The sequence below is a fragment of the Tiliqua scincoides genome, chromosome 4 (genome assembly GCF_035046505.1).
Source record: "Tiliqua scincoides isolate rTilSci1 chromosome 4, rTilSci1.hap2, whole genome shotgun sequence".
Classification (NCBI taxonomy): Eukaryota; Metazoa; Chordata; class Lepidosauria; order Squamata; family Scincidae; genus Tiliqua; species Tiliqua scincoides.
The window spans coordinates 61,115,348-61,143,189 of record NC_089824.1 but is presented as its reverse complement, the minus strand read 5'-3'; the positions used below and the strand labels follow the sequence as shown (position 1 = coordinate 61,143,189).

General features: G+C 41.7%; 1 protein-coding gene across 4 annotated transcripts in view; it reads right to left on the bottom strand.

Annotated features, from left to right (window-relative positions):
* Positions 1-27,842, bottom strand: part of GNAL (G protein subunit alpha L) — a 166,181-nt gene that overhangs the window by 76,574 nt on the left and 61,765 nt on the right. Inside the window, exon 1 of one of the 4 annotated variants that reach the window (XM_066626572.1) lies at positions 6,969-7,036. The exons of the other annotated variants lie outside the window; for them this stretch is intronic. Coding sequence (XP_066482669.1) covers positions 6,969-7,010 — 42 coding nt within the window. The 5' untranslated portion in view covers positions 7,011-7,036. Of the gene's footprint in view, positions 1-6,968; positions 7,037-27,842 lie in introns of those variants that run through there. 4 annotated transcript variants of the gene reach the window in all.

The following is a 27,842-nucleotide window of genomic DNA, read 5'->3' as shown; positions in this document are numbered from 1 at the left end:
ATACTAGATTTCAAAAAGCACATAATACTAATTCTTGTGTATAATATGAGAGTGATACCAATCCTTCCAAACGACTTTTGGCACAGGCCACCTAAGGAAGAATGATGCAAAAAAGGAGCATGACTGAGAGAAACCTAGGTAAAAGAAACAGTTAAAAAGATGTCATAGGATGTTCATGCAATCGCATCAGCATGTTTAGGTGGATACTATGGAAACAGCATTGAAATTTCCCTCTCTTAGTGCTCAATCCTAACCCACTTTCCAGCACCGACATAAGGGCAAAGCAACTCCAAGGTAAGGGAGCAAACATTCCCTTACCTTGAAGAGGTTTCTGTGACTGCCCCCCATCTGCAGGATGCAGCACATGCCCCACTGGCACAGCTATGCCAGTGCTGGAAAGTGGGTTAGGATTGAGCTCTTAGTAGCACAAAAATGGCAGCAAAAGAAAGAACCTAGCCAGACAGGCCAGTGTACAAAATGCTTTCTCTAAAGCATCAGCCGGTATAAATTGTTAAATTTAACAAGATTTATCACACCCACATAAAATTATGGCACAATCTTATCCCTTACTCCTGTGCATAGACTGTCACAATTGCCATAAGGCACACTGCAAAAGCGCAGGTTTGAGGCCTCAAAGAGACTTCCCAGCAGCTGAAATTCTCTTGCAGGATGCAGCAGAAACCATGCTGGGGCTGCTGCATTGGCACAGGGGAATTTACGTTGGATTGGGCTGTTTATCATAATTATGTGCATTTATATCAATTAGAGCCCAATCCTATGCCTGTCTACTCAGCTGTAAGCCCCATTATAATAAATGGAGTTTACTCTAAGGAAAGAGTGGATAGGAGTGCAGTCTTAGACAAACTAGTTATGACAAATTTAAGTGCTGTTAATTTCAATCTGATTTAGGATTCTTAAATGCTCTTAGGATATAACTCTGTGTGAGCTATGACCATTGAAGAGAAAAAAAATTATTACCCTCCATTGATCTCAGTACTCAATAGCATCTGAAAAACACATCTGCTTAACTCCTGTTAGGTAATATACCCAATATTGGGTAATATTCCAAACACTCTCTATATTCCCTAGCCCTAATATTTTTGAATTCTGTTTGCAAACAAATTAAGGCACAAAACATACACTAATTGGTTCAATGCTCCATTTTGCATGGTGGAGGAGCAGTGTGACCTCCCTTTTCCATGCACATGGAATACAAAGTGGGTGTTCCACATGGAGGCCTATAGTATAGTGGTTCCCAAATTCTCAGGAGTTTTTCTCCTGAGTAAGTCTTCGCAGGGGAGTGGGTGAGGGAGTGAAGCAATCCCCATGATCATGTCGCTAAGGGGGCTGAAGGAGGTTTGCTTTTACTTAGGGGTACAGCATGTTGCAGGAGCTGTGGGGAGTCCTGCGCAGCCCTCCGCAGGGCTCCCTGAGGCTTAGAATGTTCAAACAGAGCAACTGCAAAGCGCTTCCTAGTTGCTATTATTATTTAAAAGATTTCTACCCTGCCTTTCCTCCACTGAAAGCAGATGCCCAAAGCAGCTATAGAGTTAAAAATAAATAAAAAATACAATATAACAATAGCTTAAAAAAATAGAAAATACAATACTACAATAGAAAAAAGGGAATACAATGGGGGGCACCAATTGGAGGAGAGCAAAAATATTCAAGAAACTGCTATAGAGGCATAGGAGGCAGACATTGCAGTAGCAAAACGAAACAAAAATGTTTTAAGCCCTTGCAGAAATGCCATGAGGGAGGAGATTGATCTTAATTCCCCCGGTAGGGGTTTCCATAACTATAGTGTCACTATTGAGAAGGCTTGCCCCTGTGCCACCATCCCCCTAACTTGGGAGAAAGGCGGAACTTGCAGGAAAGCCCTGTCAGATGACCTAAGGAGGGGGGCTAGAATATATGGGAGAAGGCAGACCTTCAGATAACCTGGCCCCAAACTGTGAAGGGCTTTAAAGATCAAAACCGGCACCTTGAATTGGGCCCAGAAATGAATGGGCAGCCAATGCAGTTGCCAAAGCAGCAGTTCGACAGAGTCAAACTGCCTAGCTTCAGTAACCACCAGGGCAGCCACATTCTGTACTAGTTGCAGCTTTTGAACAGTCTTTAAGGGCAACCCCACATATAGCGCATTACAGTAATCCAATCTTGAAATCACTAGGGCATGGACCACAAGGGTCAGGTCTGATCAACAAGTATGGCCACAGCTGACACACCGGCCAGAGCTGAGCAAATGCACCCCTGACCACCACTGTCATCTGGCTCTCAAGGGAAAGCTGTGAATACAGGAGTACACCTGAACTGTGTACCTGCTCCTGCAGGGGGAATGCAACCCCATTCAGAGCAGGTAGATGACTCAGTATCTGCATTGAGAATTTCCTGACCAAAAGGACCTCTGTCTTTTCTGGATTCAATCTCAACCTATTGGCACTTATCCACACCCCAACCACATCCAGACAATGCTAAAGGACTTCCATAGGCTCCCTGAAATGAGATGGTAAGGAGAGATAGAGCTGGGTGTCATCAGCATATTAGTGACACCCCACTCCAAATCCCTGGATGATCTCCTCCAGCAGTTTCATGTAGATGTTAAAAAGAATGGGGGACAAAATAGAACCCTGTGGCACCCCACATTGTAAAGGCCAAGGTGCTGAACAGGAGTTCCCCAACATCACCATCTGGGACCTGTCAGCCAAGAAGGAGCGGAACCACTGCAAAGCAGTGCCCCCAGTCCCCAGCTCAGATGACCCAGAAGGATACCATGGTCAATGGTATCAAAAGCTGTTGATAGGTCCAAGGGAACCAACAGGGGCGCACTCTCCCTGTCTAGTCCTCGGTGAAGATCATCCAACAGGGCAACCAAGGCTGTCTCTGTCCCAAAGCCTAGCCTGAAGCTGGTTTGGAAGTGGTCCAGATAATCTGTCTAATCTAGGACCCCCTGGAGCTGAGACTCCACTACCCGCTCAATCACCTTACCCAAGAAAGGAAGGTTAGATACTGGTTGGTAGGTGTTTAAATTGGTGGAATCTAAAGAAGGTTTTTTCAGGAGGGGGTGCACAATTGCAATCTTCAGAATGCTAGGCATCATTCTTTCCTGCAAGGATGAATTTGCAATGTGTTCCACCCAAGTGATCGGACCAGCCCTTGGCCCTTCCCATGCCCCTTAAAGGGGCAGGAGAAGCTTTATTCGAGCTGGTTGGTTGTCACCCACCAATTTGAATACCACTGCTATCATATATTTGCAATGGCCTCATAAGGGTTCACAAACAAAACCATGATGCTTTTATCTCTTTAATGGAAGCAGCTGCTGTAAATGTGATGCTGTAAATGTGAAGTTGTACATCACATGTAAATATGATGGCAGTGAAGAAGGCCAATTCTATGCTTGGGATCATTAGGAAGGGTATTGAGAACAAAATGGCTAATATTATAATGCCGTTGTACAAATCTATGGTAAGTCCACACCTGGAGTATTGTGTCCAGTTCTGGTCGCCGCACCTCAAAAAAGACATAGTGGAAATGGAAAAGGTGCAAAAGAGAGCGACTAAGATGATTACTGGGCTGGGGCACCTTCCTTATCAGGAAAGTCTACGGCGTTTGGGCTTCTTCAGCCTAGAAAAGAGACGACTGAGGGGGGACATGATTGAGACATACAAAATTATGCAGGGGATGGACAGAGTGGATAGAGAGATGCTCTTTACACTCTCACATAACACCAGAACCAGGGGACATCCACTAAAATTGAGTGTTGGGAGAGTTAGAACAGACAAGAGAAAATATTTCTTTACTCAGCGTGTGGTTGGTCTGTGGAACTCCTTGCTACAGGATGTGGTGATGGCGTCTAGCCTGGACGCCTTTAAAAGGGGATTGGACAAGTTTCTGGAGGAAAAATCCATTATGGGGTACAAGCCATGATGTGTATGTGCAACCTCCTGATTTTAGAAATGGGTTATGTCAGAATGCCAGATGCAAGGGAGGGCACCAGGATGAGGTCTCTTGTTATCTGGTGTGCTCCCTGGGGCATTTGGTGGGCCGCTGTGAGATACAGGAAGCTGGACTAGATGGGCCTATGGCTTGATCCAGTGGGGCTGTTCTTATGTTCTTATGATGTGCGTAAGTGATAAAGCACATTGCTTTTCCACCATACGAACTAGAGCAGTTTTTCTCAAACTGTGGGTTGGGGGGTCAGGAACAAATTTCAGGTGGGTCCCCATTCATTTCAATATTTTATTTTCAATAGATTAGACCTGACTGTCTTTTGAATGTCTACTGGCATGTGACTGCATTTGGGAAATGTGACAGATCTGTACTTTTAACAGGTTACTCTGTATATGCATTTAACAATGATAGTCAATGGGACTTACTCCTGGGTTTGTGTTGGTAGGATTGCAGCCTAGGATTGTTAAAAATTTTCCTGCTTGATGGTGTCACTTCTGGTCATGATATCACTTCCGGTGGGTCCTGACGGATTTTCATTCTAAAAAGTGGGCCCTGGTACTAAAAGTGTGAGAATCACTGAACTAGAGGGTTGTTGGCCTGGTGAGTGTATAAGCTGGGCTGACCTCCTACCAATACAATTTGATTTTTTAAAAGCAATCTATCAATCTTAGCTTGCTCCTTTTCATTCAGGAAAATAGTTATTTTCAAAGGAGATGGTGGGGAAAGAGTCAGTAATCAGTATAAATACATTTAATCAGTATAAATGCAAATCATACAGATTCTTGTAAATTTTTTTAGAACCAAAACTGTACGAATGGCAAATATACACGTTTCAAAATAATTCTCTTACTATTCCAGGGTTTGGGGTTTGTTTTATGTGACCTATTTTTAGAAAAAACAAAACCTCCTAGGCAACAATTTCTAATGCAACTTAATGGAACAAGAAATAAGAGAAGTGACAAATGCTTTAAAAAGGTGAAAAAGAGCTGATTTGAAGTAACTTCTTAAGAACATCTTCCTATCAGAAGATTAAGTGAAGATTTTCATCCCTCATAACTTGTTCAGCCAGAATGGTGTAATAGTATGGGAGCTTGACTTTGACCTGGAAGATGCAGGTTCAAATCCCTGCCCAGCCATGAAGCTTCCTTGGTGACTTTGGGCCAGTCACTATCTCTCAGCCTCATCTACCTACAAGGTTGTGAGAACAAAAGGAGGGGAGGAACCACCAGGTATACCACCCTGTATACCATGTATACCACCCTGAGCTCCTTGGAGGAAGGCGGTATAAAAATGTGGAAAATAAATAAATAAAGATCTGGTAACAAAACACAAGTTATACTCAACAATCTACAAAAATTCCTGGGAGAAATCTGGTAACTTGTAGATTTTGTAATGCGAAATTTCTCAAACAGCAGTACAGACCATTTTGAGACAACAATCTAGTAAGTAAAGAATATTTCATTCATTCAGGGTATTTGTACTGACACCAAAGCAAAGAAGAACATATAGTAAACTCAGGGTCCAGTCCTATCCAACTTCCCAGTATTGATGCAGCTGCGCCAACAGGGCATGTGCTGCATTCTGTGGTGGGGGGGGCAGTTGTAGAAGCCTCTCTCTTATCTCGGGGCTGTACTGCAACTGCATCAGCACCTGAAAGTGGGATAGGATTGGACTCATTATGTACATCTTCAGAGTGAGAGCACACAACTTATTTTTTACATTTAATAAAATGTTTCTCAAAGTGTGCTCCTAGGAGCACTGGGACTCCCTGAAAATGATTCAAGGTCTCCATGAGGCTGCCATCTACTTGGCACTGTGGCTATGAATATACTAGCACTCTGGGTCTCCTCTTGCACAGTCCAGACTTTACATAAATTTAAAATTATGTAGTTTGAAGCTTATGTAAGTTGGGGAGTTCTGTGGTTGAAACCTACATCTGATAGTGGGGAAATGTTTTTAGAGTTTTAGGACAGTACCATAATTATTGGTCCGTTCATGATACAAACCACATCTCTGACATATGCATAGATCAGCTAGGTATGCTAGCAGAGAATGATGGCCAACAGATACTTTCTGTTCACAGAGACATTGAGAGCCCAATCCTATCCAACTTTCCAGCTCTGATGCAGCCATGCCAGAGGGGTGTGTACTGTATCCTGCAGTGGTGGTGGATGGTAGTCACAGAGGCTTCCTCCAGGTAAGGGAGTATTTTGTTCCCTCACCACGGAGCTGCATTGCAGCTGCATCAGCGCTGGAAGGTTGGATAGGTTGGTCAGTAGATTCAAAGTGAGGCATCCTTTACAAGATCTGGAGCAATTCCAGATTCACATGTCACTTTCTTACCTCGACACAAATTGCAGAGAAGTTCCTCTTTTTTAAGATGGTTGATAAAGAACATACATGCCCCAGAAGCATAGGACAAGAAGAGGAAGAGAAGGGTTCCCACAAGCCATTAATTTACTCTCCTTTCATATTATTATACAAAAAAGGCCTTAGATTCAGGCATCTGATTCAACATGTCAATACCTCCTAGTTGCATGGAATTGTGCTGGTTCCTTGTAGTACAAGCAGATGACAAGCAGATCAATGAGCTGCACAGTCTAAAAACTGCAGAAAACCCTTAATGATTTCTTGTACTTGTGGTTTAGTGTTTTAATGCTAAAGGAGACACAAGGGAAACTTCCTCTTCCTGCAACAACAGCCTGTTGTGCAGAACAGCACTTTGACAGTAGAACTTGAAGAACACTGCTGACAGTGCAAAGTGCTTGACACAAATCTGTAACTTTACAGGACTGAAATTTAGGCAAGAATCTATGGCTCGGATACTGAAGATTTGAGAAGCAAGCTGCAGCCAGGGCTGTGTAACCCAGTTGTCATAAAACTGTCACTAAGCTCCCTTCAAAATCTAAGGCTGTACAAAAAATGCAGGGGTTTCTGTCTCATTCTTTTTTTTTAATAACTGAAATATCAAGGCATTTCTACCACCCGGTACCCCATCAAATTAAATTACATTTTACCAGCACTGCAGCTTTGAAGATGAATCTGATGTACTGACACATTCTGACCACGCTTCACAAAACTTCTGTTATGAAAAAAGTTTCGAAATGAGGTATACTGCAATGTACTGTGTACTGAACAAAGTTCTTTGGTATCCACAGGAACAGTTACCAACGGATGTGAACTTCCTTCCCTGAAGAGCCTGTTTTGAATAACAAACTATTCTGTGGGGAAATCTATTACCTTGCATAATGAAATGTTAAAATGAAACTTATTTCTTTCTATGATCTTGCAAAGTAATGTAGAAATGCACGCTACAGTGACCTTTCATTAGATACATAAAGCAAAAATGGTAATAACACAAGCAGAGAGAGGTATATGCTCTCTGTACCTATAAGCATAAAGCTTCAGGGGGTTACCAAATTATATTGACACCAATGGTTTAGTACACACCTTTACAATAGAGGTTTTTCCCCCCCATTGCCCAGCCAGGAACTGATGAGATAGGAGAACATACATACTATTGTTCCTTGGAATATTTACACATATGAAAGCCCCTCACCAATTCAGTCCATTCTTCTTGGGAGACAAAGGCACTGATGGGAGTTGTCTATATTTTTATTTTATAAAGCACCTATAATCAGTAGGCACCATACAAAAATTAAAAATAACATTCATTATTATCAATTATGTGTATAAAACTATAATTTTAATTTTTATCTAGGGTAATTCTTTGAAAGTAAAGTGGTGCATATAAAGAAAAATTCCCACTTTCACATACACATTGATGGGGTCTGAACCAAGAAAGAGATCTCTGGGTCATAACGGATAGCTCAATGAAAATGTCAACTCAGTGTGTGATAGCTGTAAAACAGGCAAATTCCATGCTTCAAGTCATTAGGAAAGAGATTGAGAATAGGACTGCAGATATTATAATGCCTCACACAAATATATGATGTGGTTACATCTGTATTGCTTTATACAATTCTGGTTGCCAGTTCTCAAGAAGAATTGAGCTGGAGTAGAGCTAGAAAGCTGCAAAGACAGAAATCAAAATGAGCTGGAACTCCTTCTTTACAAGGAAAGATTACTATATTCAGGGCCTTTTAGCTGGGAAAAAGGTAATTAAGGATGACATGATTGAGACTTCTCTAAAATGATACATGTGCACAAAGAATGGATATAGAGTAGTTTGTCTCCCTCTCTCACAATGCTAAGACCAGATATCACCCAAAGAAACTGATTGCCAGGATACTTAGGACAGGTAAAAAAAGAGACTTTTTCCACACACCACATAATTAGGCTGTGGAATTAATGCCATCCAAACTGGTGGCTATCGCTACATACTGCAGCAATTAAAAGCAGATTGGACAAATTCATGGCGGACAGGTCCATATTGGCTACCACTGATGGCTATGTGCTACCTCCAGGTTAATCAGCAGTGTGCCTCTGAATGCTGGGAGGAGAGCTGTATGCCTTTCTCTCCTGCTCATAGGCTTCCCAGTGCCAACTGGTGCGTCTCTGTGGGAAACAGGCTGCGGACAAGATCTCCTCATCCACCACGGATTTTCTTACATTCTTAAGGTAGATCTAGGAATGCCATTTTCCAGTACTGAATGAGCAGGTGCAGCTCCTCACCATCTCACCTGTGGTAACTGCCCTCCACTCACTCATTCACTCTACTCATATATTATTACTGCTGCCTGAACAGTTATCATGGAACGTATCAATGATCCCTTCAAATATCACAACAAAAAAGAGATGCAGCCAACTGAGTTTAATATTTTCTCAGTCTTAAAAAGTCCTCTATCCATAAAACAAGTCCTCTATCCATAAAACATCCATAAATACATAAATTTAACTTCCAAGCACAGACACCAAGTAATGAGAAGCTATCAAACATAAGTTCATGGATCTGGTAACCTCATATTATTGTTGTTTATTTCTTCTGAGAGCTATAATATGCTTTTCAATTTTGACAAATTCTGAAAGTGAAAAATAAAAAATAAAATATACAACTTAAAAGCAGCAATGAAACAACAGTTAAAAGTTAGCAAAACTTCACAGAAAAGTTTATTTGGTATGCAACTAGCTAAAACTCCAGGTGTTTTAGGAGCATAGCATTCCTTAAGAGTTTCAAACTGCTGGCAATTCTATCATTCCAACCCAATACTCAGTTAACCACACTGACCAGACTTAAAATGTTTCCTAAATTCTAGAGAAACAGATTACACACTGGTGGCATAACTAAACACATCAAAGCTATGTTTACATGAATGGACTACACTTCAGTGCCACTCTCCCACATTACTTTGCTCTAAGATGGCAATGGAGAGGCTACCTCTGTGACCATATCTACCAGCCACTGTGCCCATCTGTAGCTAAACTTCCAAAAAAACAGCATTCCACCTAATATATTACATCTTTCTATTTTTTTTTTAATTGAAGCCACTTCAGAACCCTGCCATGGCTAAAAGATGAGGAATGTATAAGCAAAACAAACTATGTATGTATATCATCAACCTTCAAACAAGTGTTTTAAACAACCGCATTAGGATCCTGACATGGCAGTCAAGAAGGCATTTCTAGCACAAGCACAGGTAGCAGTGGGAAATAGTAGGAGAGCAAGGACTAGTCCTTTCTCATACTTATTTCCTTGAAGACACACCTTAGCCAACTTTAAAAAATTGATTTATTATACCGACGCCCCATACTTCCTCTGGGAAGCTCACAGTCAAGTATCAACAAACCCAGTCACGTATACATATGTGGTAAAGACACCCCAGTGCTTCCAGCAAAAGCCCTGCTTATGGGGTGAAAGCTACTGTTCCTATCTGCCCTGCTGCAGAAGAGAAAGCTTCTCTTCCCTGAGTTGGGCTCTTTATGCTTCTGGCAGAGAGACATTATCCTTCTGCAGAAAGAGAAGTCTTGCACTCTTTCTAGTGAAGGGTGGATCCCTTCCAATTTCATTGTTGCAGAAAGGAGTTCTGAAGTACAGCAGGAATGTTCTACAAAAACCCAAATTGCAGAGCTGGCTTCCCTTTTCTCCATAGAGAGTAGAGGGAAAGGAAAGGTAATTTTTCTCTTGCAAGTTAGACTTTTGATAAAAGCCTTGCAGCTGTCTTCTACAAAAGGGAAAGAAATGACCTCCACAGAGACATGCAGAAAGGGTAGGTCCTAGCAGCTGCTGCCATGGAGCAATTAGGTAGAGGGAGAAGGAGGATTGTGTACAGTGTATACTTTGAGTGTGTTTGGGGGAGCAGGGTGTGGTATAAAGTGCATGTTGATTTGAGGCAGAGCATGTACCTAGCATGTGTGCTGTGAAGTGTGTCTGGCATGTATGTTTGGGTGCATATTAAGTGGAGAGTATATTAAATAGAGTGTGTGCTTTTGAGAGGATATGAAGTGTCTTTGCAGTGGGTTTTGGGGAACTGTTTGGTGCAATGTACTTGCCAGAGTGGGAGGAGTTGGAGGATAGATAGATGCCTGGCTTACTAACCAGACATCTGTCTATATTCCAACTCTTCCAACTCCTCCTACTGATAAGCTGAGTTGAAATTTGTGGATCCCTGAAGAAATAGCCTATCCAGGCAGCAACAGTGGCTCCAGCTTTTGGGGGACCCTGGGGGACTCAAATGATATGTTTTCTGAAAGCATTAGAAAGCACAAGTATGTGTCAGCTACTCTCTCATGGTGTACACTGTACAGGATGACTTCTGAACAAGTCTTCCTTCATTCCTCCACAGCAGCAATGGTGAATGTAGACAATTGTCCATCCACTATCCAGTTCCCAGTTACCTTTCTCAGCTGGGCACTCCATGGGGAGCCTTACTGAGAGTTAATGTGGAACAGATGTCCATGGTTGGCTGTCTTCTTTCATCCCCTGGCAGTGTCAGACAGGACATCAGGAATTGCAAAGCACTGGGGGAATAAGATGGTCCCCACAATCTTCATGGAACCAGGTTTACCAGGTGGTAGTGGAGAGCAGTAGCAGTGAATCCTCCCTGCCTCAGGGGTTGACTGGCACAGATGTGGGCCCCAAGTATGTGCCCCATCAGACCCCACCTGTGAAGCCACACCTACTAGGCACTGATCATGCTGAGGCTTACTTAGTTTTAACAATATCAGCATTGTGCCTCAGATCTCCAAGTAAACGTACCAGCAGTGAATGCTGTTTCCCCAGCAAACATCATGTGTCAGGGAGTGATACTCCCCAGTTGTTATACTAGGATTAAAATGGAAGACTCCTAGTAATGTTACTTGGCAAAGAGCCAAGAATATATGCGGAGGAAAGCTGAAGACAATTCTCATGGGTTGGTTATCCCCAGAACAAGTTGTTGACATGAACAGTTGCTCTGCAACAACAAGCATCAAACAGAAACAACCCTATAAAACAATACAACTATACAATCACAGTAACAGCACAATCCTATGATGAATATTTATTCAGAAGTTCAATTTTGTTCAATGGAGCTTACTCCCAGGTAAATGCGCACAGGACTGTGCTGAAAAGCAGCTACTGCAGAGAAGGGCAAAATACTCCCCAGCAACTCTGCATGCTAGCACTGATGCAGGTCATTTCACATGACAGCCTACAGATTTTTAACAAAATTGCACCCGATGTGCATTCCACATCACATAGCGTTTTTGTAAACTATTCCTGAGCAATTTTAATAGGGTCTTAGTACACTGATTTGTACTATTTTCTCCACATTATGCCAACATAAACAAAAGTTAACACTGTAATATCTGGTTACCTATTAAGAGGACTAGAAGGATTTCAAGTAAAAAAAACCCACATCTTAAAAATATTTTAATACCTGTATATTAAAAACAATATATGTCATTACTGAAAGTTTCAATTAATTTTTTTTGCTGTTTATAGCAGTCATGCAAAAAAAAAAGTCAATTTCTTTGTTTACAGTGAGTTTCATAATCACTGACTCTTGAATCAGCACAATACAGCTATATTTGGCTTGCCAATGCTACAAGAAAATGTTTATAAATATCTTGTTTGTGTGTCAAAAAGGCATTTGGTGTTTTAAGCTAAGAGTGTGTCAGAATCATATGCTCTTCTGGGCAATTATTTTTCTATGAAAGATTTTAATGGTTGATCAGCACTGAAAGTCTAACAGGTATAATAAGTTCCAGAAAGAATGCAGTCCTTCAGTTCACACATTAACCCAACAAACCACAGTTTGGCCATCCATGTCCATGCTCCTTATCCCTCCTCTCATGTGCTTGGATTTTCTCCCTCAATTCCCAGTTTGTTGTTATATCAAAACTATATGAAGTATAATAATGGGGAGGAGAACCTAAGAGCTAATCAGCGGAGCTCCTGACCACCAAAACATGCTTTGGCCTTATGCCTGACATTTTCAGCCAAATCCTAACCACACTGAAGCAAACCTCAATGATTTCAAAGACTCTTACTTAAGTGTTCTGGAGAATGAAACCTTAATTATCTCTTTTGAAATTTAGATATGACACTTCAAACAGTCCCCTATCATTCCAAAATAGGTACATTCATGTATCTTACCTACCTGGCATTTCTTGCTCTACCACATGGGTAGCATATATTTACGACATACTACAATAAATATATGCTTATCCTGCATGGTAAGAGAAGTACGTGTTTTGTATAAACAATAGAAAAGTTCATAAAAATGGGAACTCCAAAGCACTGACAGTTAGCAGATGGCTGCAAACTCAATTGTTTTTCCCAGAGATCTAAAATTGCCTATCCACTATATTCTTGGAAGATCCCTCAAGACACCCCCAAAGCACTGGAGAATGATAGTGCATACTTGGAAACTAAAAAGTTAAAAGAAATTGGAACGCATGACCTTTCGGAATGTGGCAGTCCAAGTAATGGAAGTAGGAAGCCAGGCCACAGAACAGTCAGCTCATTGGGAGGCTTTTGGTCAGGTCAAATATTTGCATCATTTTACAAGGGGAAGGGCATCAAATTTTATTTATAAAAGGGGTACAATCTAACCTAAGATGTTGGGGAATCTGCACTATAAGGACAGCTTTCTTTAATTTATGAAAAAACCTTAGACAACCTGCACAAGTTTAATAGCAGAAGTGGATACAGGAGTGGGTAATCAAAGTATATATGCAGATATCAAAAGCATGCTATCCTGTTCTACGTTTTTCTTAATATCAATATTCTGTTAATATCAAACATTAAAATTAATAATCCTTCTCATTCAAAGTATCTGTGGATAGAAAAAAAAAACACAAGTAAGAGAGTATTTATACCCATGCATAGCATAATGCCACAACCAAAAGGCTGTTCATTGTGCTGGTATTTTCCTTGGGTAGATTTGTCTGTTCACTTTCAACAGCAGTGTGGGAACATATAGTTCACATGCCTCTTTTTGCGTAAAGCAGTTGTATTTATATGTGAGCTACTTCATTTTATTTGCTTCTCCTTGTTTTGTATCTGTGCTTTTGTTCATTGAACCCCCTTTCCCCTAATGTTCCTATTATTTCACTTTAATTGTATTTTTACTGAGCGCTTGTGAGCTGCCTTGAACGCCCCTGCTTTGGGAACCAGGAAAGATGATGTATAAATACCCTAAATAAATAAATATTTAACCCATCAAATCTTTTTCAGGATCCTGAAAGTACCAAGATTAACTAAAAGGAGTATTCTAGCTCTCGTGTTTGCAGGAGATAAGGGTGGTTATTACAGAAACAATATTAAGTCCAAAACCTATTAAAAATAAGGTAATGTTTATTTATTTATACTTCTTCACTCTATTGGAAGCTCATTGCATATAGTTCTTTTTCAGAGGCCCTATCCATTGGCTGAGCTCAGATCAATGACCATTTGGGTCTTTCCAGAGCAGTCTCTCTCAGCAGTCATTCAACCTGTATGCTTTGGGGAAGAGGCCATTCCACCTGATCATTGTGTAGCCTTTGTATAGCAGTATACACGAGGGAGTAACTGTATTTGCATATCTTCCTCTTCCCTCCCCTACCATTTTCTTCTTCTGTACAGTACTGTGCTGGTTATATTGAAGGCCATTTTTTGCATAATCTACTACCTTGCTTGCATTGGCAAAAAGGTGGCATATAACTGTAGCAAATAAATAAATATACAATAGACAAACAATCGCCATATACCTCTCCCTCCTTCTAAACTAATCTTTTCTTGTGCCTTGTTTGGACCAGACCGATGCCCCTGCCCCTCCTCACAATGCCAACATAAGCACTGTTGGTGGAATATTATCACTATGATTAAGAATACTTACATACTGTTTTTCAACCAGAGTAGTTCATAAAGTTCTGATTTGATCAAAACAAATCAATAAATGGTTCCCTGTCCCCAAAGGGCTCACAGTCTAAAAAGAGATGCTGAAAAGATACCAGCAACATCCACTGAAAATGTTGGCATGCCAGGGTGACAAATAGTTGCTCTCTCCCTGCTAAATGTAAGAGAATACCATTTTAAAAGGTGCCTCTCTGCCCAGTTAGTATGGCTTATTATGGGTTCCATCAACTTTGAGCAGAGATGTTTGTTTATTTATTTAAAAACAGTTTTTTCCTCTTTTCCCCTTAAAAAAAAGAGATGCTACGGTGGCTAATAATTCAGGAAAAAGATAAGAAATAAAACACATAACCATAAAGCATCCTAAAAACTATCACCAGCAGCCATCACCAACAAAATTACACTAAATTCAGACAACCAAAATGAAAGAAAAAGAACCTTCAGGTGCTTCCAGAAGCAAAGAAACCCATATCAATTCAAGAAGTTTCTTAACCACAATGCTGCCACGAAGAAGGCTCTCCCTTGTACCACCACCATTCGAGCCTCAGATTAAATTGCCTGCTTTTAAGATCAGCTGAAGGGGTCCTTCTGCGTGTGCTGCTACCATCTGAGGCTCCGATGGTAGCAGCACACGCAGAAGGACCCCTTCAGCTGATCTTAAAAATAGGCAATTTCATACTGGGGAAGGCAGTTCTTCAGGTACCCTGGACCTATGCTGTCCAGAGATTTAAAAGTCATAATCAGAACCTTGAGTTGCACCTGCAAATGAATCAGTAAGCAATACACTTGAAAAAACAATAATGTGATAAGTGTCTCACTGTCTAGCGCAGGGGTGTCAAACTCATTTCAAACGGAGGGCCACATAGCATTCATGATGCCTGCTGAGGGCCAGAAGTGATATCATTAGGCAAGAAGTGATGTCATTAAACAGGTCATAACCAAAAATAAACACTTTTTTCTCACTTAGAAGCTCATTAGCTTCAAATAACAAAAGAGAAAATATATGAATCTTGATCATATTTCAAGATATGGGAGAGCCCAATTTTCATATGGGCTGCCCTTTCAACAGTAACACCTCAGCACTACTCAGCAGCTGAAAGCCTGAGGGCCATATAAAAAGCTTCTGCGGGCCGCATCCAGCCCCCGGGCCTTATGTTTGACACCCCTGATCTAGCCCATTACCACACATACAGTCAAGTTTTGCACTGAGAGTAGTTTCTGGATAGTCTCCAAGGACAGCCTCATGTAGGGTTTGTTACAATAATCCAACCAGGATGTTACCAATGCATGGATCACTGAGGTCAAGTCTGTCTGACTCAGGGTCCAATCCTATCCAATTTTCCAGTGCCAGTGCAGTCATGCCAATGGGGTGTGCACTGCAACCTTTTGTGGGGAGGCAGTCGCAGAGGCCTTCTCAAGGTAAGGGAATATCTGTTCCCTTACCTCAGGGCTGCATTGTGGCTGCACCAATGCTGGAAAGTTGCATAGGATTGGGCCCTAATGTAAGGATGCAACTGGCAAAGCTGAGCAAAGGCCATCTGGCCACTGTTGCCAGTTGATCAAGAAGCAACACAGGATTCAGAATGATGAAACTGCTCCTTTAGGAATAGTGAAACTCCACTTAATGCCAGCTGAAAATCCAGTACCTGTGCCGCTAGTGTCTAGAGGCCAACAGCATCTCTGTTTTGTCCAGATTTACTTTAAACTTGTTTGTCATCATCCAGTACCTCCAGGCAGTGACTCATGGTTTCTACTGATTCCCTTGCACTAGTTAGATTTAAAGATGAGTGCCATTCATATTTTGGTGACACAACTCCAAACCACTTGATGACATCTCCCAGCAGTTTCACAGAGATGTTAAATACCACAGGGAACAGAATAGAGCCCTGAGGTATGCCATAAATCAAAGGTCGGAATGAAATACAGGAATCCTTGAGAACCACCTTCTGGAATCTACTTGCCAAGAAGGACTGTAGTCACTGCAGAACAGAGTCCCCAAGCCCACCTGAACACGTGACTTACAGCCCAATCCTGAGCTGCCCCATGCACAGGACTACCATGTCGCCAAAAAGGGTGGCCTGCGGTATCCTGCGCACAACCAGGAAGCCCACAGCAGCTCCTTGGGGGAAAGGGACTTTTGTCCCCTTCCCCAGGTAAGGGAAATAGCCCCACAATGGGGTTCAATTCTACGGCAGGGAGAGGAAAAAATCATGTTTCGTTTTTACAAAAAAGTGCTGTTTTCTGAACAATGATCCAACAAAAGTTCTTTGATCTGTATAGATTTTATTTAAACCTATCTGCAGACTATGTCTGACAGTTCTTAAACAAAACCAACTTCGAATTATTATTCACTGTATCGAGTAATGAAAAGTGAGGCTGCAAGATATCATGGTAAATGATGCAAAATGGCAGCAAAGGAGTTTCCACTCTCTGCCCTAGCTTTTTATCAATAAAAAATACCTTTTTATTCCTGAACTGTGGGTTGGGACCCACCAGTGGGTCACAAACCAGTTTTTGGTAGGTCACAAAAATATTTTTAAACATTAAAAAAAAACTTTGCAAGCACCCATGCCCAGTTTACAGAATAAAATCATTAGCTGGAGTGCAAACCTGTGGTTTGAGGTAATCTTGATACCCCCAAATTAAAATGTAACATTTCCTATTTTCTCTGGTAATTGGCAAGCTGTAGATCACGAATGAACCCAATTTCAACAGCTAGAGACTTTACATAATGTATGTTTGCACTGTTGACAATAAGCTTTGTACAAGAGAACAGTTAAACCAACGTTAAACAAATTTTTAAATTCAAACAAAGACATGGACAAAAGAATAAAAAATGATCCTACCCAAAAGAATCCTTTTCCAAAATACAATCTATGGACCAGCTCTGAGTTTATTATGGAGTGATGTACAGCTATTCCCTAGTGAGTCTAGAATGCTAAATCCATAAATGAAAGTGCACTGGCAGCAAGCAATACGCAATCATTGAGATCTTTTCTGAAATCGAAAAATAGTCTTTATGGCTTACTTAGAGATTAATGGGAACCTTACAAATTCCATGCTTTTTGGTTCATGAGCACATTTGTAACAAATCTAACTCTGCTCCTGATTTGAAGGTTCTTGTGGTCCTTTGAAGGGTCCATGAAAGTCCATGTTTATTGAAACAGGAATTCACTGGTAGAAATGTCAAGAAATCTTCCCAGTTCCTTGTGTTGCCAACATCCTCTGTGGACTCAAGCAGACACTGAGGTTGGCTTAGGCGGCATAGGAGCCACAAGATGTACACAATCTGTCTCAAATGAAGAGTTGCTCTCTCTCTTCTCCCAACCTTTCAGGCTTCACTGGCTATAAATGACTATGGGCACAATCCTAACCTCGTCTACTCATAAGTAAGTCCTATTTTGTTCAATGGGGCTTACTATCAGGAAAGTGTAGTTAATATTGCAGCCTATGCTGCATAAATTGTCCACACTCAATTACCTATTGTTTTCCATAGTTCACTTTTTTTTCTCATAAGATCTCACCTGGCCACAGTTATGAATGCCTTGGTAACATCCAGGATTGATTAATGCAATGCATGCTGAGAAGGGCTATGTCTGAAAAGTGCTTCAAAGATGAACTGGTAGAAAATACAGGAGTGAAAATTCTAACTGAAACCTGCGATAGGGAACACATAACAGGGTTAATCACACTGACTCCCCCAGACCAGAATGCTGGTGCTGAGCTTTAAAATACTAAGGGTGCAATCCTAACATGATGTTAGGCCATAAACCACTTTCACGCCACTTTGGAGGCGGTTAGGTCGGTGCAGGCCCCAGGGAAGGTGAGTTTGCGCTGGTCGAGCTTGGCCAATGCAGGGGGCTGGGGAGGGTGGAGAGGAGGTGGGAGAGAGGCATTCCAGGGCAGGGAGAGGGAGGTCGGAGGGTGTTCCCAGGGGGTGTGGGAGGCGGGGCCAGGAGTGGGCGGTTATGACAGATCCTAACCCTGTTCCCAGGCAGCCTGGGCTGCTTGTATTTGCGTTACTTCTGGACGTGGCACAGAACCAAGTAACCGCACTGGGGCTGCTGTGGCTCTCCCTGGGGTAAGAGGAAGTGATTCCTCTGGCCCCAGGTTGAGCCATTAAGCCAGTGATTTTCAACCTTTTTTGTCTCATGGCACACTGACAAGGCACTAAAATTGTCAAGGCACACCACCAGTTTTTTGACAATTGACAAGGCACACCATGCTGTTGGTGGGGGGCTCATATTCCCCAATGGTCCTATTAAAAATGACCCTCCACCAAACTCCCACGGCACACCTGGGGACCATTCGTGGCACACCAGCGTGCCACGGCACAGTGGTTGAAAATGGCTGCATTAAGTGCCTGAACCTTGCGCTGGATACAGCGCAGGCCAACTGGCCTGCCTATTCCAGCACATGTTAGGATTGCACTGCACACGACCTAGGGCAGGGTATCTAAAGAACTACCATATTCCACAGAAACCTTCCCACTTTCTTTGGTTGAGGCCCCATTTTATGTCCTCCCACCTTTGAAAGTCAGGTAAGTGGATATTAGGATTGAGTTTTTTTGACCAATGCACCAAAATATGCTATTCTTTACCTTGGGAGTTCCACTTTGGCCTCTTTCCTGGTCTGTCAATATAATGTACAAGTTCTTTTGTTCCAAAGGCCTTCTAGGATAGAGGGTTAGTTTTTGTGTACAATACTGTACAGTACTTCTTTCCTTTTTTGCTGGTCTCATTGTTTGCTCCTTAGCTATAATTTTATGATTGCTTTCTAGAGTATTTGGGTTTTTTTATGGTATCTGATATTTTGTTAACTGCCTTGAATGTTTTCTTTTTCTTTTAACAAAATTATTCTTAAATAAATAGGCAATTTTTAATTTTGCGATTTTATATAAAACATTTATCACAAAATAAGCTATGGGTTTTCAACAAACTAGCAAGTTACTATGCAACAAATTAGAGTTTTTGAAATAATTTTAATCTCCATAATGACAACTTAAGTTATTTTTTTAATGGTTAAAAAATGGAATAAAAATCCTAACCCTTTCCACCACATTTTTTTTTAAACTGCTGAAAATTGAGCCATTTTTCATCCAGCATTTCTCTAATCTGGGCAGCATGACACCTTAACAATTTTCCGTAAAATTTTACAATGAAAAGATAAACCACAATATTGAAACAATCAATAAGGACAGAGTGGATAGGGAGATGCTCTTTACACTCTCACATAATACCAGAACCAGGGGACATCCACTCAAATTGAGTGTTGGGCGGGTTAGGACAGACAAAAGAAAATATTTCTTTACTCAGCGTGTGGTCGGTCTGTGGAACTCCTTGCCACAGGATGTGGTGCTGGCGTCTAGCCTAGATGCCTTTAAAAGGGGATTGGACAAGTTTCTGGAGGAAAAATCCACTATGGGGTACAAGCCATGATGTGTATGCGCAACCTCCTGATTTTAGAAATGGGTTATGTCAGAATGCCAGATGCAGGGGAGGGCACCAGGATGAGGTCTCTTGTTATCTGGTGTGCTCCCTGGGGCATTTGGTGGGCCGCTGTGAGATACAGGAAGCTGGACTAGATGGGCCTATGGCCTGATCCAGTGGGGCTGTTCTTATGTTCTTAAGGAACAATTTTTCATTATTTATAACTGGGAGAATGCCAAGAATCCACTCCATCTTAAATCCGAAGCCACTACCATTGCTTTATAACAAAATATTGATAGTTCTATCAGTCTCAATGGAAACTGTGGGGATTCCAGAGATTGCCATATTGCTTATAAAGTTATAGCGCAATCCTATCTTGCACTGGAACAGGCAAGCCAGGAGGCCTGCACTGTATTCAGATTGGGGCCAGAATCAGCCCAGCCAGAGGCAAGAGGAAACTCTTTCCCTTACCCCCGGGTAAGCCACCACAACCTCAATGGGTCCCCCTGGACCTGCACCACCTCAGGAAGTGACGCAAGTCTGAGGAGAATGGAGTGGCTCTGAGCCGCTCCGTGCTGCTCAGGGAATGGGGTTGGGATCCGACATAACTGCCGGGTCCCAGCCCTGCCTCCTGCTCCCCACCTGCCCACCCCCTGGAATGCCCTCCTCCCTCCCTTCCCCTGCCCCAGAACACCTCCCTTCCGCCTCTTCCCCACCCTCCCCAGACCCCTGCATCAGCTGAGCTTGGCTGATGCAGTCTTACCTCTCCGCATCAGCAGCAGCACAGAGGCTGGATGCAGCCTCCGGAGCTGCCCAGCCCAGCCAACACACGAGGAGGTGCAAACGTGCTTTACGGCACACTTGTGGCCCTCTTGGGCCAGCGTAAGGGACGTGCTCTGGCCCAGGGCACACTTTGGATTGTGTTTTTAATGAACTACCTAGATTCCAAGAACATCAAAACTAACTAGCCAACCACACAAATTTCTGCCCTTGTGTGAATGAGAAAACACATAGCAGCTCCAGAGAAATATGACAATCACCTTTAGACCTTTACAATACAGGACTGTTTTCAGTTATCACCCTTAGTTAACAGATATAAAAGCCATACTGTTATACAAAAGGAGCTTTGGGATGATATGGCTCTTTACAAACTCGTATACTGTAGTTAAGTTCCAACAGACCCTTCTACTAGGGAAAAGCAACTTCAGAAAATAATATGTTGGAGCACAAAAGCAGAGAAGTGATGCTCCGGCTCACTCCTTGCCTTGGCTCACTCTTTTTATTATTTATAATTTAACACCATCTTTCTACCACAAGGACCTCAAAAGTAACTCAAACAGACAGTGGGACAGCCTGAAGCAGCATTTGCCCAGCAAATCTGAACTTATGGAACATGTGGGAGACAGCAATCCCTAGGGTCTCTCAGACCCAAGTAATTTAGGACTCAGAACACGCACCTGCACTGAGCCTGGAAGCAGGCTGGTATGAGTGAAGTTCACAAAAAGACATGCATTACACAATCAGTCTGGCACAAGACAAAAGCCATTCTGAAGTTTACTTTCTAAACCATCAGAAACTTCCAAACTGTGTTCAGGGGCACCACCACATAAAGCACACTACAGAACTCAAGTCATGAGGTCCCTAAAACATGCAAGACAATGGCAAAATCATTCATCTTTAAAAAAGAATGCAGAGGGTATGTCAACAGAAGTTGGTACAAAGCTTTTTCCAGCTGATCCCCAACCACAGGAATTTGTGTTTAAGTTGCAGACATGCATCTAGAACTTTATGGGTGGGGGGGCAGGAAGTGGTTGAAAGAAGACATTACAGTGAGAAAACAATAGCTGGGAAGGGCAAAGAACTCTCAGGCTTCTGGAACCATGGCTTCTTCAATCCAGCTGCTTGTTCCAAATCTAATTTTCCCAAGCAAAAACAGTCATTGAGACATTCTTACAAGCCACTGCATGTAATGTGCAATTCCAGCCTAAATTTCAAATAAAACAAATTTTTGAAATATTTTATCATTTAAGATTCCCACATCTTTTTGCTGCTCAATTCATTATGAAAAATTAAAATGTTTTAATCATTTTTATTTCTATTTTTAAAATATCAAATCAACCCAAATATTTCAATGATAATCACAGCAAATGTTTCAGAAAGACACATCATACAAAAACTTTTACTAAAAGGAGTCCCCGTTATGCATCTCCCAATTATACGTACATTTCCCCACACTGAAATCTTAACCGATATAAAAACCTCCCTATCGGCATACCTTCTTTCTCCTCCAAGCCCTTAAAGGGACATAATTATTTATTACAGCACTGTCAAGTTTGGAATTCCCTTCACCGGCCATTATAGGAGGAGGAGGAGGAGGAGACGGTAGTGTCACTGGATAATGAGAGGAGGATGGGGAACGCTTATCTATCACCCTCAGCATTCAGTGCAACTGCTGCCTCAATTTTTTCCTCTTCCTCTTCTAGGAGCCAGTAGGGGACAAGCATTCCCTCTGCAGCCATTAGAGAAAGCGGTGGTGATGCTGGGTGCTAAAGGGGAGGGGTGGGGAGGGGTCGGAGGCTTGCCTCTCTCCTTCTGTGTTGAGTGCCACTGATGTTAGTTCTTCCACTAGCCATCATTCCTCCACTAAGCACTCTTGGTGTCTAGCACTGCCACCACTTCTCTTCCTCTTGGCATCCAGAGCTGACATTACTCCTGCCTCCTCCTCCTCCAATGGAAGTAATTCCTGTGGAAGGAATGTTGGGAGCCCCTCAACCTGTGCTTTGGAGGTTAGCCCTCTATTTATGTATCTTCCTTGGTACTGCTTCCTCTAATGGTTGCAGAGGGAATGGAGGGCTCCAAACATTCCCCTCCCATATCTGAGGAGAGAAAGGGGACAAGGAGCCCGTCCACAAAGGGGATAGGATCCGGATTGTTCCATTGCTGCCAGATTCACCTCCTACCGCATCCTCCCCACCCTCCGTTCTGACCCCTCCCCACTTAGTTTCACCCCTCCCTGCCCCGTTCCATTCTCCAGCAGGTGGCCAGCAATCTCCTGACAAGCGCAAGGAGGCTCTGGCCTTCCAGCCAGCATTTCATCAGCATACTATTCTGCACACTGCTAGAGCACCTTTTACGGCAGCTTTGCAGCAGTCACTGCCAGCAGAAAGCATATTCTGCAGACAGATGGGCAAATAGGATTGAGCTGTTTAAACAAGCTTTAATAACAGTTCTTGAAATGTAACTCATTATTGATTCAGCCACATAACTGAACTTGCACCTAAGATTGTATGACCAAACTCTTCATATTTTCCAAGTTTCCTTATTATTGAATTCATAATATAATTTTAAAAATCTGTCTTATGATTTCTTATGTATACAGCTAGAATGCCAGCATCATCTGTCACTTCAGATTGTTCAGTAACCCAATACAGAATGTAACACCCAACCATTTCTAAAGATGCATAGTAGGTAGCAAGTCAGGAATGTACAGAAATGAAGAAGGTACAGAAAGATGCTCCTGTTCATCCCAGTCACCCTAAGAAGATAATGTTAGGGGTTCTCTCATGTTGACAAGAATAGAATCCCACACATGTAGAGCACCCACCAAAAAAAACAACACAGTTTTGGGGGCCCTCATGCATATTTGATCCATACAAAGCACAGCCAAGATCCAAGATGTCTCTTCTGAGAGTGTCAGGCTGAGAACATCACAAAGAAAGCATACAAGGCTGCTGCCTAGCAACAGCCACGTGTCTATGCTTTCTTTTTATTTCCATAAGCAAACATTTCAGGCAGTAGGGATAGGAAAGAGAAATTGGCATGTGGCAGTTGAAACAGAGGAAGATAAGACAGAGAAGGCCTCTCATGATCTTGAGTCCTTCCTTCTCTCCCTACTCCCTGAAACACCTGTGTATGAATATGTGAGCTGTTGCTAGGCAACAGGCTAATGTACTCTTACAGCTTCTAGCCTATCCAAAAACAGAACATCACTCAGGGTTATTGGTATGCAATAACATGTTTACAGTTTCTCTTCCCCATGTCAGAAGCAGGGGTTGCAGCCAATGGGAAGGAGAAGAGGGACCGAATGTGAGAACACACTGGGTCTCTTAAAAGAATGGGGTAACATGCTGGCAGTTTATGGGTAGATGGGAAGAGGGGTTTCATGTCTTCCCAGGTGCCTTGGCAAAAAAGTCCATTGATCTAGATGCCAATCATAGCTGTATGGACATGGGCACAGGAATGCAACATAGTCAAGCTGAGCTGTGGGACAACTAAAGACTCCAAAACCAAATTGGATTTGCTGGACTAGCTATCTAAAATGAGATAGCCACAAATGGTGAAATTACCAGTAACATTTTTTTCCCTAAAGGCAGAGATTCTTTGACTTTGTTTAAAATGAATTAAGCCTGTAATGAAAGCACAAATTCCACAGTACTAATTGTAGGTTAAAGTAAAGCTAAATAGCAATAAGGCTTCCTGTGCGCATGTGTGTTTTCCTTTTGCAATCTGGATACAATTTGCCTTTTTAATGAAGCTCAATAACAAAGTGATATTTTGTGTACAGCCACAAAGTTCAGGCTTAGTCCAGACTATAATACTCATGTTGCAAGATCTACACTTCAATCTAGCACAGTGAGCTATATATACAGAATGGCAACATCCCATCAGATAGCCTTCATCTGAAAGAATGAGGATCTTTCATAACAAGTGCTGAGGCTCATAAAGCAAACTATATTGAGAATTGGTATAACATGGAGGCTGGGAGCTAGGAAGATCCCAGTCAAAATTTCATCTCAAGTTACTGTCTTAGGACCAGCCGAAATGCAAATATCCATAGGGAACTCAGCATTTCTTACAGGTGTAGTGCACATTTATATACAAAACCCAAGTGAGTTTCCATATTTTTAAGCTTTCCCCCCTATGGAATAAGCGAAGTACACTTTTCACTTCTTAATCCATGAGTTCAGAGTTGACCTACATGGGCTTTGAATGTATGACTGGAAACTCATGTGGTTGGCTGATATCCATGAGTTCTGACTCTTCAGAGGAGGGATGACTGATAGCTCTGGAGGAGGAACTAGTATGGTTTTTTCCACAGATAAACCAGAATGGAGTGAATGGGCAAATCCCACGTAGAAGGTTACAATTTCCCACGGATGTACTGTATGTTTGGTCTGGGCCCCACATCCACACTTTTGGGATAAGAATACTGACCTATCTAGGTTTGTTGCAAATATTGTGAACAGTGTCATCCTGTATGTATCTACTCAGAAGTAAGCCCTATTGAGTTCAATGGGACTTACACCCAGGTGTGTAAGTGTGTACAGGATGGTGTACAGGACTGCAGCCTAAGCTAATTATTTGAAGCATTTTATACACTCAGAAAGCACTCTATAATTATGATATTGTCATAGTTTAGTACTCTAGCCCAAGCCAGCTTTATCGGTCATCCAAGACAATACTTTTGAGCAGTTTCTTTGCTATAACATCAAATGGAAGGATTTGTCCTTTCCCTCCTCAGTATTGTTTTTGCTCAAATACTACTCACGAAAAACAAAGTGAATAACATAACCCTAAAGAAAGGAAAGAAAGAAGATTTTAATAGTCATGAAAGGCAATGGGCAAAGAATCTAGGGGGGCAGGGGATGTGTGTGTTATAGGCAGCTAGAATCCAGTATTTATCAAACCTCACAGAAAAGATTGTGGAACCAGCAGAATACCAAGATTTTACCTTCCATCTAGCTGGTCAGATGTGGTACGGTTGTAGGTTTGGTACGGCTCTGGGGTTGAAGGAAACCATATCAGACCTGATACACTCCAGGATCTGTATGGCTAAAAAGTAACTGTGAGTCTTATAGTTCCAAGATTCAGAATGAAGGAGGTGTTATCACATTTCATCAAGGCATCCAAATCTCTAAGACCAACTATGGCTCAGAAATCTGCTTACATTACTTTATAACCATAAATAATAAAATTTGATTTGCATGCTAAACTCTCTTCCAGTAATATGAACTACAACAGAAGGCATCCCTTCTTAAAGAACTTCCCTGGAAACATTTAACTTGTGAAATAGTCTACAGTGTTTTATATAAAAGAAAACAGACTATGTTTGGAATCATCCTCACAACAAAGGACTATTAATATTTATTTTAAGAATAAAGCAAATAATCTTTAGAATCATGTGGCATATGAATACTGTTTCTTTATTTGCACCAAATTACAATATCCTAGATTTAACAGATGTAACTGCCAGGAGATGCAACTGCTCTGAAAGCCAAAGAACAGGAATGCACTTCTAGAATTCCAATTTCAAATCTCAGGTTGTGATCTTCCAAAAGTGTCCTATTTAAAGATCCCAATTTAGATTACTGGGCTCAACCCACGGCAACATGTAAGAGAAACCCTGCTGGAACAAGTCAAAGGTCCATCTAGGCCAGGTCAAAGGTCCATCTAGGTCAAAGGTCCATCTAGGCCAGCATCCTGAGGGAGGACAGAAAGGAATACTTCTCTTCCGCCACTGTTCCTCCACAATTGCTAGTCAAAGGCATACTGCTGCTGAACTTGGAAGTAGCAGATAGTCACCATATCTGCTAGTCACAGATAGACTTGCCATCCATGAAGCTGTCCAATTCCCTTTTAAAGCTATCCAAGCTAGTGGCCATCAACATTTGGCAATTAATTCTATGTGCTTTGTGAAAAAAAATATCCCTCTGTCTGACCTAAATCTCCTGTCAATCAGTTTCACTGGTTGATCCCCAATTGTGAGAACTTTTCTCTATCCATTCTCTTCACAACAGGTACAGTTTTAGAAAGAGAAACAGTGCTCCCCCATCACTTTTTTGGAAAGCTAAAAAGCAATAAAGGTAGCCTTTCCGTGTAAGGAAGTGCTCTAGGTCTCTGATCCCCCTGGTCGCCATGTTCTGCATCTTTTTCAGCTCTACAATACTCTTCTTGACATGTGGTAAGCAGAACTGTACATACCATTCCAAATATGGCCATATCATATTGTATAGGGGCACTATAATATTGGCAGTTTTCTCTCTCTCGCTCTCTCTTTCTTTCTTACCAACAGCTCAGTACCAATCAGTGTGTATCACTTATTTATATCAAATCACATTTGTCACGTGCTTACCCATTCACCCAAAAGTTTACAGAGACTACTTTGGAGCATCCATAATCTGCTTTAGCTTTTTACCACCATATGAAGGAAAAGTCCATCCCAGGGTACAAGCGATAATGACTGTATTCATCTTCTGGGTTTTAGAGGTAGCCTATTTGTGTATGCCAGATGCAAGGGAGTGGCAACATGACACAGGTATCTTGAAGTCTTCTGTGCTCCCAGAGGCATCTGGTAGGCCACTATGATATACAGGAAGCTAGACAAGATGGGTACCTGGCCTGATTTAGTAGGTCTCTTCTTATATTCTTATGTTCTGAGTTTGTATCCTGCAATAATCATATCCCACTTGTTCTAGTGGGTTTCGATTATGCCCACAACATCTACGTTCTCCTTTTAATCAGGCATTCTAGCTTCTCCATCTTGGCTAAAAGGCATCTTGCATTTGCATATAAACACCTATGAACTGAGACCTCTTCCAAATGTTACTACAATGTACCATTTCCCCTGCAGCGTTTTACTCTCTTTGATCTGTTGTTGTCTTCTTCTCATTTCCAAAACATCTCCTTTCTCTTTTTGGATGATCTAGAACAGGAGCAGCCAAATTTTGAATTGTGAGCCACATGTAGCTCTTTGACATGTAATGTGTGACTTGTGAAATTACATTGGCTGAGCTCCTTTTTACATTACAATTCCTATAAAAAATAAATTAAAAAATTCAAGTTTTAGAATTATTAACAGGGTATATACTGAGAGTCCACTGGATTAAATGGAAGTTTAATGTTCATGGTGAGTAAATATATTTAAGAATTTAAGTGCTTCTTAAATATTGCGGCTCTCAAACATTTGAAATTTATCATATGTGGTTCTTACAATAAGAAATTTTGGTCACCTTTGATCTAGAACTGTGGTTCCCAAACAGTGGGTCGTGGTCCAATTTTTGGTGGGTCATGAACTTACAAGCTGATAGCTGACAAGGAAAGAATATTACTGAGTCCTGTAGAAACTGAAATGGAGCAGCATGTGTGTGTTTATTCATGAGTAGGCAAATGTGTCTTTTGGCAATGAC